The following is a 16,842-nucleotide window of genomic DNA, read 5'->3' as shown; positions in this document are numbered from 1 at the left end:
CCTGTCATCTAAAACTTTTCATTAAAAACAAAATAAATAGCCAAAAGTGGAAATAACCCAAATGTCCTTCAATTCAGGAGTGGATAAACAAAATGTGCTCTACGCATACAGTCATAAAAACGAATGAACTACTAATACATGCTATAACACGGATGAACCTTGCCAATATCATGCTAAACGAAAGAAGCCAGACACAAAGCTATATATTGTATGATTCCATTTATATGAAATGTGCAGAACAGGAAAATCCATACAGACAGAAAGTAGATTAATGGCTGTCAGGGGCCAGGGACACGGGAGAATGAGGAGTGATTGCTAACGGACGTGGGGTTTCTTTCAGGAGCGATGAAAATGTTCTAGAATTAGATAGTGGCTATTGTTGCACAATTTTGTGAATATACTAAAAACCCGAACTGTACAGTGTAAAAGAGTAAATTTTATGTTATGTGAATTACCTCAATTTTTGGAAAATAGCAGTTAGAAAAAAAAAGAATAGGCAATATGTTACAATGTGCTTCTACTTGATTTCAGTAGGAACATATTGGTATAAATAAGATCAAAAATGCCCAGGAATTGAAAGTGACAAAATACATGAACTATTAAAATACTCTGATATGCTAGGAAAACAAATAAATATAGTCATAAATATGGGAGTCATCTGGCTAAAATATCTACTTTTTTAATATCATTACTCTCTCCTCTCTATCTCCTTAAATTTCCTCTTTACTTCCCAAAGGAGATTTCTAGTTTCTAAAATATCCTATATGCTCATGCTTTCTCCAGGGAGAATTCAGAAAAAATTGAGCAAGAAAAAAGGAACAAAGACTGAAACCTAATCAACAATGGGGAAAAGAAGGTGAAGGCCTCTTATTTTAAGAAAAAAAAATCATAGATACCATTTTTCCTTTTAAAGAAATAATCATATTACCAAAAATTTGGAAAGAAAAAAAAACAAATCAACTATGACCTATAACCCTAACATAACTATAGTTAGCATGCTAGTATGCATCCTTCAAATTTTTCCCTCATTGTAATTAAGTATGAATCTATAAAATGCTACTTCACACTTAATGTAAAATCACAGTCATTTTTCATTTTACTATGCAGTTTCCAAATCCTAATTTTTAATGGATGAATAATAACCTATTCAGTGGGATGGACCATTATTTATTTAACCATTACCCCTACCATCAACTATCTTAGTTGTGTGTACATTTTTCACTATTACAAATAACCCTAAAGTGATGATTTTAAAATACTGTAATTTTTCTTATTTTAGATTATTTTTTAGTCTGAGTTTATGGAAGTAGGATTCTTAAATCAAAGAATACGAAAAATTTTATAGCTCTCAGTAAAGCCTCTTCTACTGAAGCCTGGTTATTATTCCAGTAACATTTATAAGAATCACCAATGATGAAACTGTCTTTGGAATCATTCTAAAATCACTATCTTGTATAATACTGCAACTAGTTCATTGGTCTCCCTAGAAATAACAATTTATTCTTTGCCATTATCTTGTACGTCATCATGTAGGAAATAAGCCTCCAATAAAATTTATAATAATATTATAGTGTTTTTCATAAACTTTTTATTGAATTACTATAATCCACATACTATAATAAATGCCATATTATAAAATTAATGTTTATATTTATTGTCTTTAACCTGCATTTAATAATTAAAGTTATCAGAAAATTTTCTTCCATTTATTAAACAATCTTGTTCAATGACAATATTCTTACAAACTGAGAGTTAAAGTCCACTCACATCTCTTTTACGTTGATCCTTTTTCAATTGAGCAATCTCTCTGTTTCTTCTAGACTCTGTCAATCTGGCTTTTTCTTGTTCTTCTTTCATTTGTTTCATTAGGCGAACCTAAAATATTATGTAAATACACCTATTTGAATTACTCTATCACAATATTCATTAAATAAATCACATGTATGGGGAACTAAGTTCTTAGACTTCTGAATACTTAACAAGGAAAATGTAGTGTTTTGCTACACTTTTTCTTTTTGGTGAGGAAGACTGGCCCTGAGCTAACATCTGTTGCCAGCCTGCCTCTTTTTCTTGAGGAAGGTTGTGATTGAACTAACAGCTGTGCCCATCTTCCTTTATTTTGTATGTGGGACACCACCAGGGCATGGCTTGATGAGTGGTGTGTAGGTCCACATCCAGGATCCAAACCCACAAACCCTGGGCTGCTGAAGTGGAGTGTGAACTTAACCACTAGGCAATCGGGCCAGCTGATTACTGCGCATTTTAAATGGTCAATTCTTATTTTTGTAGGATTAATACATTTCTATTTCTAATATATTTCTATGAAATTTCTTAGTGCTTTATGCTTTTTATATTCAACGTTCAGTTGTTCTATAACTTGATTGAATTTTCAGTACGTAACTTATTACCAGTAACTGTGTGACCTTGAACAAGTTACTTAACTTCTCTAGCCTTTGGTTTCCTCATCTATAAAATGGAGATAATAATTCTATGGCATTGGATTCTTATGAGAATTCAATGAGTGAACACCTGTACAGTGCTTATAACAGAGCCTGGCAAATAGCAAGCACCTAACAATTTTAGCTATTTTTATTGTCATCAGCAACTACAAAACAAGATAATTTAACTACTCGATCATTTCCACGTTTGCCATTTTAAGGAAATGACATTGATTTTCACACCAAATGTTAAGAATAATTGATACCACAACAAAAACAGACAACAGATCAGGATTCACATACTCTCTTTGGTCAAAGGAAGAAAACTTCTCATTTTCTATGCATGGGAATGACAAACACCAAATTCAAGATAGTTGTTTCCTCTCAGAGAAAGGAGAAGATGATCAGAAAGGGATACATAGGAGGCTTTGTGAATATCTGTAATGTTTAATATCTTAAATTAGATAGTGGATATAGTGTTCATTGGGTTATTATCTATGCTTTTTTGCCTTTTTGAAATATTTCATACTTTCGTTAACCTTGTATAAGAGTTTTAAGAGGGGAAATTTCCATCAAAGTCAGAGAAGCCCTGTTGACCACACGATTTTCAGCTCCTCTCTGACTTTGATAATGGATGACTAAAGGAAACAACTTCTAACTGCCACAAGGAAGTACATCATTTGCAAGACTGAGTTACCTTTTACTGAATACAGAAAGAACCACAGTAAATCTGTTTTGGTTCTAAATGACACAAGCATCCCCAACATCAAACTTTAATGGAAAATAAAATCAATACCTTTGTTTTTTTCATTTCCATCACATCCTGCTGTAATTTCTTCAATTGCTTTTCATATTGAGACTGATTTTTAAGCAACCTCGCATGCTCTTTTTGAGCTGCCTGAAGTCTCTGCAGTTCTTTATTCATGGTTTGGAGTTTCTTTTCATATTCAGATCTAACTTTTTTTGCCTTTTCTTCTGAGTAAGATTCCACTGAGCCTAAAAGACCAAAGGATAGTTGCCTTTGTTTTTGTGAGATGCAAATTTTTATTTTACACATTTACACTCATGATCTTAGAGAAGAACTACCTCCCAAAAACAAACCTCAGGATGCCAGGCTGTCTTTCAATCACTCTCTCCTTCATTAGCTACTCTTCACCTGTTTAACAATTATTGAAGTTTTGTTTCTTTTTTGTAATTTAAAAAATGTTCTCAGCATAAATCAATATATTAAAACAATCAGCCACAACTTTGGACAAAATAATTAAATAGCCTAGACAGGTACCAGCATGAGAAACAAAATAAACAACAATATTTAACATAATGAGATAAATTAACATTTAATGTGGCTTCAATATAATATTTTCTTCTAAGAGAAGATGAAAACCCATGTTAACAACTTAGTTTGAACTTTCATTTCAATTAAATAGAATTCTTACCTAAGTTTTGAAGCACCTGGTCTCTTTCAAGCTGAGTGTCCCGAATTTTATGTTGGAGCATCATTAGCTTCTCTTCATATTGCTTTTTCAGTGTCTGCAGTCTTTTCTGGCTGTTTTCTAGTTCATCAATCAGCTTTTGCTTGATTGCAATTTCACAAGTAATGTTTGCTAAGTCTGCTTGATAATTAGCTATTTACAAAAGAAGAAAATAAAAATACTGAGGTAGGCCAAAATATTCTAATTCTAGCTTTCAAGCAAGAATGTGAAAACCATCATCTATATCCAGGTATTCACTTAGCAGCCATAAGGAAAACGTCCCGAACAAAGCAAAAACTAAAAAAGGTGAACAAGGTAAAGAGTGTTCACATCGGTCAGGGACAACAGATACTATTCGTGCTAACTAAGAATGGAAATCACACAATGACTAAATCCAACAAGGGAAGAAACACGAGCCTTGGAGGGCATACATAGGTCAGCAGTTATAAAAGCTACTTTCATCAAGGATGAAATGGAGAATGTTAAGAGTTTTCTGTCATGTTTTAAACAAATTCCCAAAATAAATGTTTGTTCTCATAATAAAGGGCAAGTACCTTTTTCATCTGATTCAGAATCTGATTCATCAGAGCTTTCTCCCCCTTCAATGTCATCTTCCTCTTCCTCCTCCTCCTCTTCCTCCTCCTCATGATCACTCACTTCTTGACTTTCTTCCTAAAGGTGATTTGTGACCATTAATAGCACAATATTGGCAAAGCACACTGATTACCTTATTAAGAGAGACGGCTGGAGTAGGAAGTACAGAAGCAAAAACATCTCACTTTTCATCAGTTCAAAAATCCGTCCACGAGTCTAAGGTTATCACATAATAATTTTGTCTTCAATCAAAGAGTACTTCATCTCTAATAGTACTCTATCCCCCCACACACAATGCTTTCAAAATGCACAAGATTGAGAGTTACCAATATTTTAGAGCTCTCATTTCTGAAGAAAAGAAGCCCTTAAGGAAACAGTTGAAAATGGATACATGATAACCATTTCTCTTTGCTACATCTAAGTTAGTACAGCTATCAGCAAGCAGAAACAACCTAATCCAGGGACTAAATACTTACCACTTCTAATTCATGGTTTTCTCTTTCTGAAATACCCTTTTCTTCTTTCTTCTCTTGGTCAGTCTCTATATTATCCTCTTTACCAGCCACACTTAAAAAAAAAAAAAGGAACAAAAAGGTATGGTGTTAAAGTAGAGAGGAAAATCACTCACTTTTTGCTCCCAGATTTTTAAAAATTATTTGTGAAAATAAACTAGAAGAGTGGATCATTTGACTGAGCAAAGTTATCATGTCTGATGCTTCAGAGGAAAAGAGAAATTGCCACTCAGCCGATAGTGCAGTGATTTATATCACTGGAGAAAAACGTATTTTCTAGAAACATTGAGAAATAGATTATACCCTGGAGCATGAGACCTGGTGAGACAGCTAAAAACTAGTCAGAATAACAGCCAATTAACTAGAATGTTAGGCAATTCAAATTCAAAGGAAATCAAAACAAATATTTTTGCTTTCTCATCTAAATATATAAAACTTTTCTAGTCTAAACACAAAGATATAGAACTTGCATTTTTATTGATATCCTAATACATTTAAGAATAAATTTAAAGATCCAGAATAAATCCGCCACAGTAAATTGTCTACACTGGCTGTATCTATCAGAGGGTTCAGGTCTCCTCCCGTAATAGCACAGGCTCTTTTTTCCTAGGCCGTCTCTACAGCACAGGGCTGTTTCTCATTTTGTTCTCACAGAAATGGGTCTTTGCACATCAAAACTGTCTGAACTTCAGGCTGACCTTTCATTGATTAGAAAATTCAGCATCTGCCATGAGATGTGCCATACAAATAGAAGCCTCCTCTTCAGTTGCCTAATACTAACAGCCTTTAACTACACACTGATGTCAGGGAATGGTTATAACTAAACTAATTCAGCCCTGGCAGCCCTGAGAAGAAGACGGAAGACTCTACAGTGAGCAAAGTTTTTGCACACTTAAATCACTTTGACCCTTTTATTAGGGTTTAGCAACCATGATCAATTATGCACAGAAGTAACTCTTCTGTTCACTAGACTCATACATTTAATCAAGCTAAATAATATTAAGAAACAACTTTAAATGAATCAACATGTGCAAGATTTCTTTTTGTGCTACAGGTACATTTGAAAATCCTTTAGAATAAAAAGAACACTCAAATAGGCAATATTCTCCAAATAAAATTCCCCTAAAAAGAGATTAAAAACTTTATCAGAAAAGCTCTGTAACAGCTATCATTTCTTTCAGATATTCTGCTACATTAAATAACTGCCCTAATACATGAATTTACTTTTGGCTGTTAGGTGAAAAATTTGATCTTATCTAGGCCCTGTTAATATACTCTAATGTGTAATTCTAGGTCCCAACTCTTGCAGGTATTTTTGTATTCAGAACAAGATGAATATAAATACTTTTCCTTTGTAAGCACTTTTCAAAGTTCTTAATTTATGTTTATTTGTTTGATTAATATGTTTGATTATTTCTTTAATTTCTCTCTTCCTCACTAGACTGTAAACCTCATGAGGGTAGAGATCATTCATGTCTGTTTGGCTCAACATTACATCTGCAGTACCAGGGGATTCACATAATAAAGGTGCAGTATGAGTTTGTTAAATATATTAACCCCTATGACTGTGGGTGAGCCCCTCTGTTTGAACATGTCTATGTGTCTCATGCACTAATTACCTTGGAGTGGGATGAAAGATGCCTAGAAGACACCTATCTCTAGAGTGAGAAGAAACTACCAGTAGGAATATCAGCAAAACAATCTTAACTGGAGAGGAATCAAGTAATTATAATGGTTACACCATTTTGTTAGAGGAAAACGCTGAATCTATTGAATGCCTCTCTCACACCACTTGTATTGTACTAGGACTGCTGATTTTCTCCTACCATGTAGTTAAAGCTGAACATCTGGAGAGAAACTCTCCCTTCACCTACTCAACTCATTCAAAGGCCAGGACCATGTACTCAAACTGTGCTATCCTTGAGGTTTAGGCCCAAGGTTTAGGGCTAGGAAAGGAGAATGTGTTAGGAAAGACATCTCCCACCAGCGTTTCCAAAACCCTCCCCTATTCAGGCTCCCTTCCTCACCGGCACATGTTACAATGTACAATTTTTGTTATTGTTGGTTCCTTCATTACTTCAAGTTCCAACTCAAATTCCCTTTTACTCAGGTTTATAGCCATACCACCACTATTCTATATACTTGACCCAACACAGGCTCCTACTCCCTCCAAGTCACCAGTAACCAGCTTAACAAATGTTACGTTTTACTTATACATAAAGTTAACTCATATTATAAGCTGTTGGTGCCAATTCTGATACAGAAAAATGAGCAGCTGTAACTTTATATTTTAGTTTACCTTTATAAATCACTTACGGCTTACGCTTTAAAATACAAATTGATACTTTATGAGTATTGTACCTCAAATATTCAAGTTTTTCTCAATAAACTGAGACAAATTGATATCTAAAGTAAGTATCTAAGGAGCAATGAAAAATATTTAAGTTTGCACGTTACATAGAATCAGAATCTTGGAGCTAGAAGGAACACTAGTGATCATGTGGTTTAACCCCTTTGACATTTGACGGCCAATGTCAACCTTTTGATAGACAACCAAAAAAGAAACTGTGGCCTGGGGAAGTTAATCCACTGAAGGGGACTAAAACCAAGTGTCATGACTCCCAGGCCAGTATTCTAGAATCTTGCACTCAAAGTTCAGTCCTCAGACCAGGAAGCATCAGCATCATCCAGGAGCTTGTTAGATTTCAGAATCTCAGGCTCCACCTCAGTCCTAGGGGATCAGAATCTTCATTTGTCAAACTCCCCAGGTGATGTGCATGCATATTCACGTTCAAGAAGCCCTGCCCTGGAGCACCTCACCACTCTGCTTTGGCTATCCTTAAGGGATGACATAAAAAGTGCAAGCAAACTCTATTCACTACGTACATTTAAAGGACTTGAATATTTTAAGGTGAGAAAATGCTTCCACATACTACTTTATGTATCTTATTTTCATTTATCAAAATAGAAGAAATTACTCATTTTCAATGCCTTAATTTAATTCCAATGACAAACATTAATGTCCTAATAATATACTAATTAGGTGAATTCTAGTGTGACTTATAGACCATGAGAATTATATTCTAATTATATAATACTTTAAATAAGTTATAGAATTATAGAATAGAATTATAGCAACTTTAGAATCTATGTAATATGTAGAATATAATCGTGGAATGTAAATTATAAATAATTTCAAGAAAATATTTTTATGCTTTCATATTTAAACTAAGATATTTTAACAAATTGTTGCACAGTAAAAGTTCTCAAAAGGTTTATTTTAAGATATGAAATTTCTAAAGTGGTGCTTCTAAAATACTTAAGTATTATTTTGAAACCAGTTCATTTTCTATTTTACTTATTTATTTTTTGCTGAGGCAGATTGGCCCTGAGCTAACATCTGTGCCAATCTTCCTCTATATTGTATGTGGGCTGCCGCCACAGCATGGCCACCGACAGTGGCTTAGGTCTGCACCCAGGAACCCAGGCAGCTGAAATGGAGCATGCCAAACTTAACCACTAGGCCACACGGCTGGCCCTTGTTTATTTTCTTAATCACTTTGATTATACAATCTGGAGATTTGTTTTAGAAAAATCTATGAAGAGAAGTTCTGCTAAGAAGTAAAATATTACTTGATCCTGGTTTTAATAATATAATTCTGGATGAGTAAAATGCAAATTTTTACTATATAAAGAGTTTAGAAAGTGTTTATAAATTGTCCTCAATTTTCAAATGACAAAGAAGAGAATATCCTGTTTTGAATGCTCATTTCAAATACATTTTAAAAGTAACACTTGTTTTCCTAATTCAACCTGAAAAACACCTTGTAAATCTTATTCATAGTAAGGCCACAGTTTCCTTTTGCTTTGTTGCCATTTTAATGATGTTTTTCAACAAAGAATACATCAAATAAGGAAGAGAGAAGAGAGAGCCCACCCTTGACTTAGCATGGGCTACAACAAAATGTCAATTCCCACCCAGTTAACAATTCCCAGTGTGCTCACAAGCTTCTGAAAGATACATTCTGAAAGTGAAATGGTGGGGGTTTTTGGTCATTGCTAGCCTAAAAAAGGTAAGTCACCATGTTAATTATTATAGTTATTCTGAAATCATGTGAAATTTTCTGAATTTTAATTTTAGTGAAGGTTCTATTCTTAAAAAATAATTAAAAAAAAATATACTTAGTGTTTTGGTTAATTTTATAAAATCATCATTACTTTTAGGAGCACCAAGCTAATTTAGTTTTGAAACGATCTATAATTCTATAACACATTTCCTTGTGAATGGCAACTAAGTATTTTAATGACATTTTAATAAAAAACCTGGGAAATATTCCAACCTTCTTTCTTCTCGATTGCTTTCCTCAAGTTTCTGTAGCCTTCAAAATCACGAGGCACAGTATTGGAAGGCCAAGCCAATGAAGGACAAACCAGACAGTAAAAAGCGAAAGTGATAAGAAGGTAAAAATGATACATGAGCTTGAAGACTTTAAAATAAATTTTAAAAGATATCATCAAAGGACAATACACAGTAAAAAGGCAATACATTTTGTATGAATAAAAAGGAAGTAGAAAAATACGCAGCATTATATCAAAGAGGAGTATATAAGCTATCAGTTGAAATTATTCAGCAGTAAAATGCAGAGCTTCAATTTATATAAATTAGTTAAGTAGCAGAATTGTTTGGATGCCATTGCTTTTTTTAATCTGAAATGGATCAATTTTCTCAGCTTCCCCCCAAAAGCCAACTTTCAATGATGTCCTCTTCCTTTCAAACCTTTACAGAAGACCTTTTTATGGCATCATTAAAAGAACTTCAAAAAGTAATGCCTTTATACCATAATATGAAAATATCATTAATACTACATACTAGGATACTACTTTAAAAACTTGTATTCTATTTTAACATACTACATATGAACATCACTAAATCTAAAAAAAAAAAAATTCTATTTCAAAATTATACATGAAATGGTATTATGGTCAAATGAATATGGTTGTTATGATATCAGTGAAAAACTACAATTTTATTAATTGAAAATTAAAATCTCACAATATCACTGTACTAATTATTAGAAACTAACTACCGAAAGGACCTCTCTTAGGCAAAGGTGGCAATAAAATGGGAAATGTAGTACTTTCCATTAGTAAGATTATTTTTCAATCAGAAAAGTATAAGAGAAACTATAAATATGTACTTAAAGGCTTTGAAATATAATTTCAAGAATATTCAATATGCAGCACTGGGCATCTTTACTCAATGGAATGTACTGAATGCCAACATTTGTCACATAGACAAAACGAAAGATGTGCTAGGCTCTGATAAAGCATAGCATAGTAATCTTGATTGAGCACACTTTTGCCAAGAATTCCAAAATTTTTTTCAGAATCATCAATATTTTAAAATGAAGAGATTGAGGCTTAGGTATGAATTATTTCATCAAGCCAGTTCTCATTTTAATCTTAAAATGTGTGTTCACATGATTTTTACTTGTTAGCCTGTGATTGTTTTTCACAGTCAACTTATATACTGCAATTACAAGAAGCAACTAGCAATCTTTCTGAGAAAAAAAGTCTACAGGATGATATTCACTGGGTTCAAAAGGTCCAGTATAGTGGCTAAAAAACTAATATAAAGCCATCAGCTAATAAATCTCTGTGTTTCTAGAATTTCAACCTGACACTACAAAATACAAATTTAAATGCAGTCTGATGATGCAAGTCATTTAAAGCTAGATATCCAAAAATATGGAGATTAATGTGAGAATGGTAAACTTCCTGTACCCATATACACAGAAAAATGCAAAAAAAATTTATGTCTAATCTAGGCTTATACTGATGATAATGAGCTGCAATGGCTCAGAGAATATGGTTCCCTGGCAAAGAGCCCAAATTTTCTATTTTTCAATATGCAGAATTTTTGTTTATCTTACACAAGAGAGTTATACCAAAATGTATGAATGCGATGAGCTAATAGGCAGATAAACTTTAGATGCCTTCCCAATTGTATCTTTAAAAAATATTGCAATCAACAGTTCAAAAAGACAGTGGAGAGATGGAGAAATGAACTAATAATCTGATACTTCTCCATAATTTAAAGTTGTTTAGTTTTCATTTTATTCAGTTCCATTACAATGCTTCTTCTATAGTAAAGAGATAGAGAGTGAATGACAAACTTCGCCAACCATTCTAACATTTGAGTAACTCAAATATAGGGAATATAGTCTATCAATTATTCTTCCTTATTTTCTTATACTCCCTTATTTTCTTACTATTGACACTTTTGGATTAATTTACAGCTCAACAGAAAATAAGCACAGAAAGGTAGAAGAGCAAACCTTAAAACTCCATATATTAGCTATTGGTTGTAGCTTTGATAAAGACTTTAATGCAGAAGAGGGTGAAACTTTCATGTAAAACAGGATATATGGCATCCTCCTCGAAAACAAACGCAGCTTCTGACATAAAAATGACCCAGTTGCCACTTTCTACCAACACTTACAATGTCAGAAGCCCCGTAGCCACTACAACCAGAAACTAACACCACAAAACAAAGTAAATTAAAAGACACGAAGCTTCCAAAGAATTTGTGGATTCAGTAGGGAGGAAAGGAAGCCACTATGAGAACCAGGACAACTTAGGAAAGCTGAACCCAAACCTCAAGCCTCAGATATATTTTGGAAACTCTCAGCCAAAAGGAGGTAAAAAAAAAAATCTTCCCTACACTACATGATTTTTTTTTTCTTCATGAGGTTGCTGCCCAAAATTTCAGTCTTTGGATTAATGCTTTCTTGTTCAAAATTACAAACATCCCTAGAGGAAGCTTATTGGTTATAAGTCATTTCCACTGGTATGAATTCCTTGAGTCAGACGGCTTTGCTCCCAGGTTTGAATTTAAGGAGATGAGAGAAGAAAATATATGATTTAGAAATTGGGAGTACTTCAGAGTAAGGTAGAGTTACATGAGAACTGACTACATAAGAGAGGAATGGATCAAGGCAGCATGGGGACACAGGAAGTCAGGAGATGGGAGTAAGGAAGACTGACTAAGGCAGAAATTCATATTTTTTCCCCAATGGTTGGCCTACACTCACAAAAGGGAAAGTTTCTTCCCCTTTTTTTCCTTTTCTTATTCCCTTTTGAATTGTTCTTACCATACTATAAAATAGGTACAAATCATTTTATGTGAGCGAGTTGGGAAATTTGGACATTATCTATTTATAACACTTTATAGATAAAAATTAGTCCCAAATTCCAAACAATTTTTAATTGAACTTACTATATATGTATAGTTGAGGCAGAACCCAAATTTTGCAATGCCCTTTCTGATAAATAAAATAGATAAATATGAGGCATGGAATACAACTCAATCAGAATCAGTGCATCCAAACAGGAGCTAACGCCTCCAAAAGACTTCCTGTGGAAGACGAAACACTAGTGTGAGCACAGCTGCTCTCATTCTAAGCACTGCTGGAACTCTTTGCTTCTTTGTTTGTTTCAACCTACAGCAAAGACTTTGGCTAAAATGGGAGCTTATCCACATTTTTAAAATAGAAATTAACATTACATACAGCTAAAAGTTATTGAGATGTAGAGCTAAGTGACTGGGGATGAACGAAACATTTTATCAAGCTGAGTAAAACAGTATTGGTTTTCATTTTTTAATCCACGACAACGTTTGAATAGAGTGTGGTAAGAAAAATTCTATTTAATTCTATAAATTCATATATGCAGTAATATAAATTGATAAACTGGGTTTAAAGGCTTTAATAGTTATACAGTTTATGGTAACAAAAAAATTTTTTAGGTTCACACTACACTATATAGGTTGTGGTTTCACAAAGACACACACAGCATGTGTGTGAAAATGCTTTATAAAGCATTTTTTTAAAGCATCATATATGTTACGTTTTAGAAAGTGTTAATTTGTTATTCTCATTCTAAGCTATCTTTCACTTTTTTCACAGATGATTAAAGTTGCATCTCAAATTTTCCTTCTCTGACTGGGGTTTTTCCTCACAATTTTTTTTTCTCTCATATCAATTTTTGTTAGGAAGTAGCTTTTTTTTTCAGTTGGATTTTTGTGTTTAAATCCAATCGTTTGGTGAGGTCTTCTTAATATTAACATCTGCTATTATTTTTATCATAATAATTATTATATCTATCATAATCACGGGAATAAGTCAATTTTCACTTTGGTTTAACCACTGCTTAATTTAATTTTTTTACCTGAAAATGTTTAGGAGTTCCATAATAAAGCCATAGTTACAAATCTTAAGAATAAAATGTTTTTCCTTTAGTACTATTTATCAGTCAAAATGCTTAAAATCCTGCATTGTCACAAAAATAACCTGTATAAGAGGTATTAATTTAGGGTACCCAAGATTACTATAAAAATGTCAAAAATAGCCTCAGCTTCTATTGGGATCCCTATCTATTTTTCATTATTCATACCCAACAGGTAATTATGGTAACATCTCTAAATTTACCTCAAAAGGAAGGAGAAGAATCAGCTCATGATCTTGAGAAATATACCCTTGCTTATACTTACTTATTATTCATGAACACAAACCATCTAGACCTTTAAAAATAAGACATACCATTTGACATTCTGACCAACTGCAGAATTGAATTTTACAAGTAAATGATAAGTCATGTGCAAAACTCTCATTTTCATTCAAGCAATATGTTGGGTCACATCAGTTTTGATAATTCTGTGATCACTGTGTCAGTTTTAATTGCCCTGCATAAGAGCTAATCATTATATATTTCTTAATGCTGCCATAATCAGACATCCATGAAAAACACCTATTAAGATATTAGTATCTTAAGAATGCAATTTCACTTGCAATGCTTCCTAACCATAGATGTGTAGCTCCTTGTTTTAATTATTTTCATCATTCCTTTTTAACTCAAGGACACAGAGCAGAATTAATTTGAAGCATTTAAACCTCCAACAACTTTGGTTAACTGACTGTTCAAGCAAGAAATGCCTAATTGCTCTAATAAAGTTCTAAATAAACTGAGCAAAGCAGCAGGTAGACTAAATGTCCATGGTAATTCTACAAAGCACGTCCCTTGTAACAAACCATTTGACAAACAAGATAGCTCTGCTCCCTTTTGAATATCTAGCCAAAAATGCTTAAAAATAAAATGACTGGCATTTTCAAAATATAGTCTTAGTAAGTAATTTGACTGCACCATAGAATCAATATGTAAACATGTCAAGAATTTATGAGTATTTAACCACTCACACATTACAAGTGGTTAAATTTTTATTTTCCTCCTCTTCTTTGCACCCAGTTGATTTCAGAGGGAGATATTATCAGGATGCAAGGAAAGGAAAGCCCAAAACAGTGGTGAAAAGCTGAGTAACTCCTTGCTAGAAGATTGAGAAAGGCTGAAATAACATAAATAACTTTCACATAATCTAATCAAATTAGAAGCCCTGCAGAAAATACGTAAGAGACCAAATGACATTAAATGACAGTATGATGGATTAGTTTAGCCTTTAGTTAAACTAATCTAGACAGGAATCAGAATATACCCATGAGACTACTTAATTGCATTAGAAAAATGGGGAAAAAAAATGAAAACACTGAGTTGTCATGGCAGAACAAGCTTTGCAGAGAAGTAAGATGAATGGAATGCAAAAGCAGCTATTTGAAAACATAATTAAATAATTTCTAATAGTAATTTTACCTTGTCATAGTCTAAATAAAATTCATTACCACATTATCATAATTAAACTTACTTTTCTTACATACAAGTAGCGATAAATCATTAGAAGTATATAATTATAGAGAGATGGGGGTACAAGGGAAAAAGGATATAATTATAATCGTCAGCTAATTTAAATGACATTTCATTTATTAATATACTAATGAGACTATGTATACTCATTGTAATTGCAAATTAAAATATTCTGAAAAGTAAGAAAAATAGGGATTCATTAGCAGTGATTTTATAACACTACCTTTTTTTCTTCTTCTTTTCTTTCCTTTTCAGCTTCTCTAAATCTTTCTTAGCTAGATCTATGATTTCAATGGTCTCTTTGTCTGAGGATAATATAGTAGGAGAGAAAGCTGATGATCCACTGAAATACGCTGACCTTGCTGTGGCTCTTGTCAAGTTTTTTCGGAGGTTCTCATTCACTGCTTCACTTTCTAATAATTTTGCCCTAGAGAATAAAAATATATTTAAATAGGGAACATATTTTTATTTTGGTAGAAAATACAGATCATAAAATTTGCCACTCCAACCATTTCTAAATATACAGTTCTGCAGCATCAATTACATCCACACTGTAGCGCAATCATTGCCACCATCCACCTCCAGAACTTTTCATCTTCTCCAGCTGAAACTCTGTACTTAATAAAAACTAACTCCTCACCCCCCCACCCCCCCACCCACGTCTCCTTCCAGCCCCTAGCAACCACCATTCTTTCTGTCTCTATGAAGGTGACTGCTCTAGGAATAAATAGGGAACATTTTAAACGAATTGTTTTGCATGCTAAAACACTTTCCGGGATGTATTTCAACACTGTTACAAGATAGGGTTTTTTTTTTTTAATAAACATACCCAGAAACATTAATGTCCATGATATTTTTTTCATTCCCTAATTAAATAATTATACATTTGAAATCACTCTTTCCACTCGAAAGTGTCAATGGTAGTTCGATTACTTGCATTCTGGCCAGTGGGCACTAGTTATCCTTGCTTTGTAAATCCATCATTTAAACCCAAAATGTACAAGCAGCACAGTCCCCTTCCTTTCAGTTCCTCATTCATCACGCTATAATAGCATTCCCAAATCTTTGCAAGGACTAGTTTGTCAACCTTGCCCCTGACAGGCTGAAAGACATCTGGCTCCTGAATATGGCGTGGGAAAAGACGGTATCTCCAAGGAAACCTGAGTTTCATAATTGAAAACATTCTTTTGTTTGCTCAAGCAATCCTAATAATGACAGGAGAATAATGTACATACTGTCAGTAATATGCAAAAACACACAATGATGAGATCCTAAAAAAATCTGGACTCTCGAGACTAAAAGGGATTTAGAGAGTCCTCTAGGCCAGTCCCTTTACTTCTATTTGATTTAAACCATCAAGAACACAATTTTCTATTTCAATATAATAGATTTCCAGTGTCAATTTGGGGCATGGGTGATTGATACAGGGCTATAAGGAGAAAGTACTACCTACTATCTCTGTCTCAAAACTATGCTACTAAGTAGTTTTGCCATATGTTCAAATATTTCAGAGGAAGATGCTAGATTATTTGTAGCTACTAAGCTCTAGAAAGCATAGTCAGCTCTGTGTTTTTTCATTGTCTACCAAAATTACTCATGACGCTGTTGAGATCAGCTAGAGACAGAGTGTACATAAATCAGTGAATGTATGTTTCAAGTCAGTGTCCTACACATTCTTTAATGAAATTGGGGGTTTTTTTGTTTGTTTTTGAGGAAGATTAGCCCTGAGCTAACTGCTGCCAATCCTCCTCTTTTTGCTGAGGAAGACTGGCCCTGAGCCACATTTATGCCTATCTTTGTCTACTTTATATGTGGGACACCTACCACAGCATGGCATGCCAAGCAGTGCCATGTCCACACCCAGGATCTGAAACAGTGAACCCCGGGCCACTGAAGCAGAAAATGCACACTTAACCGCTGTGCCACCGGGCCAGCCCCTGAAATTGTTTTATTATATATCTGATGTCATATGTGCACAGACAACAATTACAATATTTTTAAATGGTTAAATAGTTGCACACAAACTTCCGGGTTAAACGACTTCAAAATTGTTTTAAAGAAAATTCTGAATAT

The 16,842-nt window shown here is 33.6% G+C and overlaps 1 protein-coding gene across 14 annotated transcripts in view; it reads right to left on the bottom strand.

The window, feature by feature from the left end:
- Positions 1–16,842, bottom strand: part of KIF21A (kinesin family member 21A) — a 147,436-nt gene that overhangs the window by 37,771 nt on the left and 92,823 nt on the right. For 8 of the 14 annotated variants that reach the window (XM_046666458.1, XM_046666466.1, XM_046666491.1 and 5 more), the window contains exons 11-17: positions 14,993–15,196; positions 9,357–9,395; positions 4,981–5,071; positions 4,465–4,582; positions 3,875–4,063; positions 3,235–3,434; positions 1,768–1,875 (exon numbers count right to left, since the gene is read on the bottom strand). In XM_046666458.1, coding sequence (XP_046522414.1) covers positions 1,768–1,875; positions 3,235–3,434; positions 3,875–4,063; positions 4,465–4,582; positions 4,981–5,071; positions 9,357–9,395; positions 14,993–15,196 — 949 coding nt within the window. The remainder of the gene's footprint in view (positions 1–1,767; positions 1,876–3,234; positions 3,435–3,874; positions 4,064–4,464; positions 4,583–4,980; positions 5,072–9,356; positions 9,396–14,992; positions 15,197–16,842) is intronic. The other 6 variants (XM_046666483.1, XM_046666501.1, XM_046666576.1 and 3 more) reach the window with 1 other exon arrangement.

The sequence above is a fragment of the Equus quagga genome, chromosome 1 (genome assembly GCF_021613505.1).
Source record: "Equus quagga isolate Etosha38 chromosome 1, UCLA_HA_Equagga_1.0, whole genome shotgun sequence".
In the NCBI taxonomy this organism is placed as follows: domain Eukaryota; kingdom Metazoa; phylum Chordata; class Mammalia; order Perissodactyla; family Equidae; genus Equus; species Equus quagga.
This window is presented reverse-complemented; position numbering and strand designations above follow the sequence as displayed.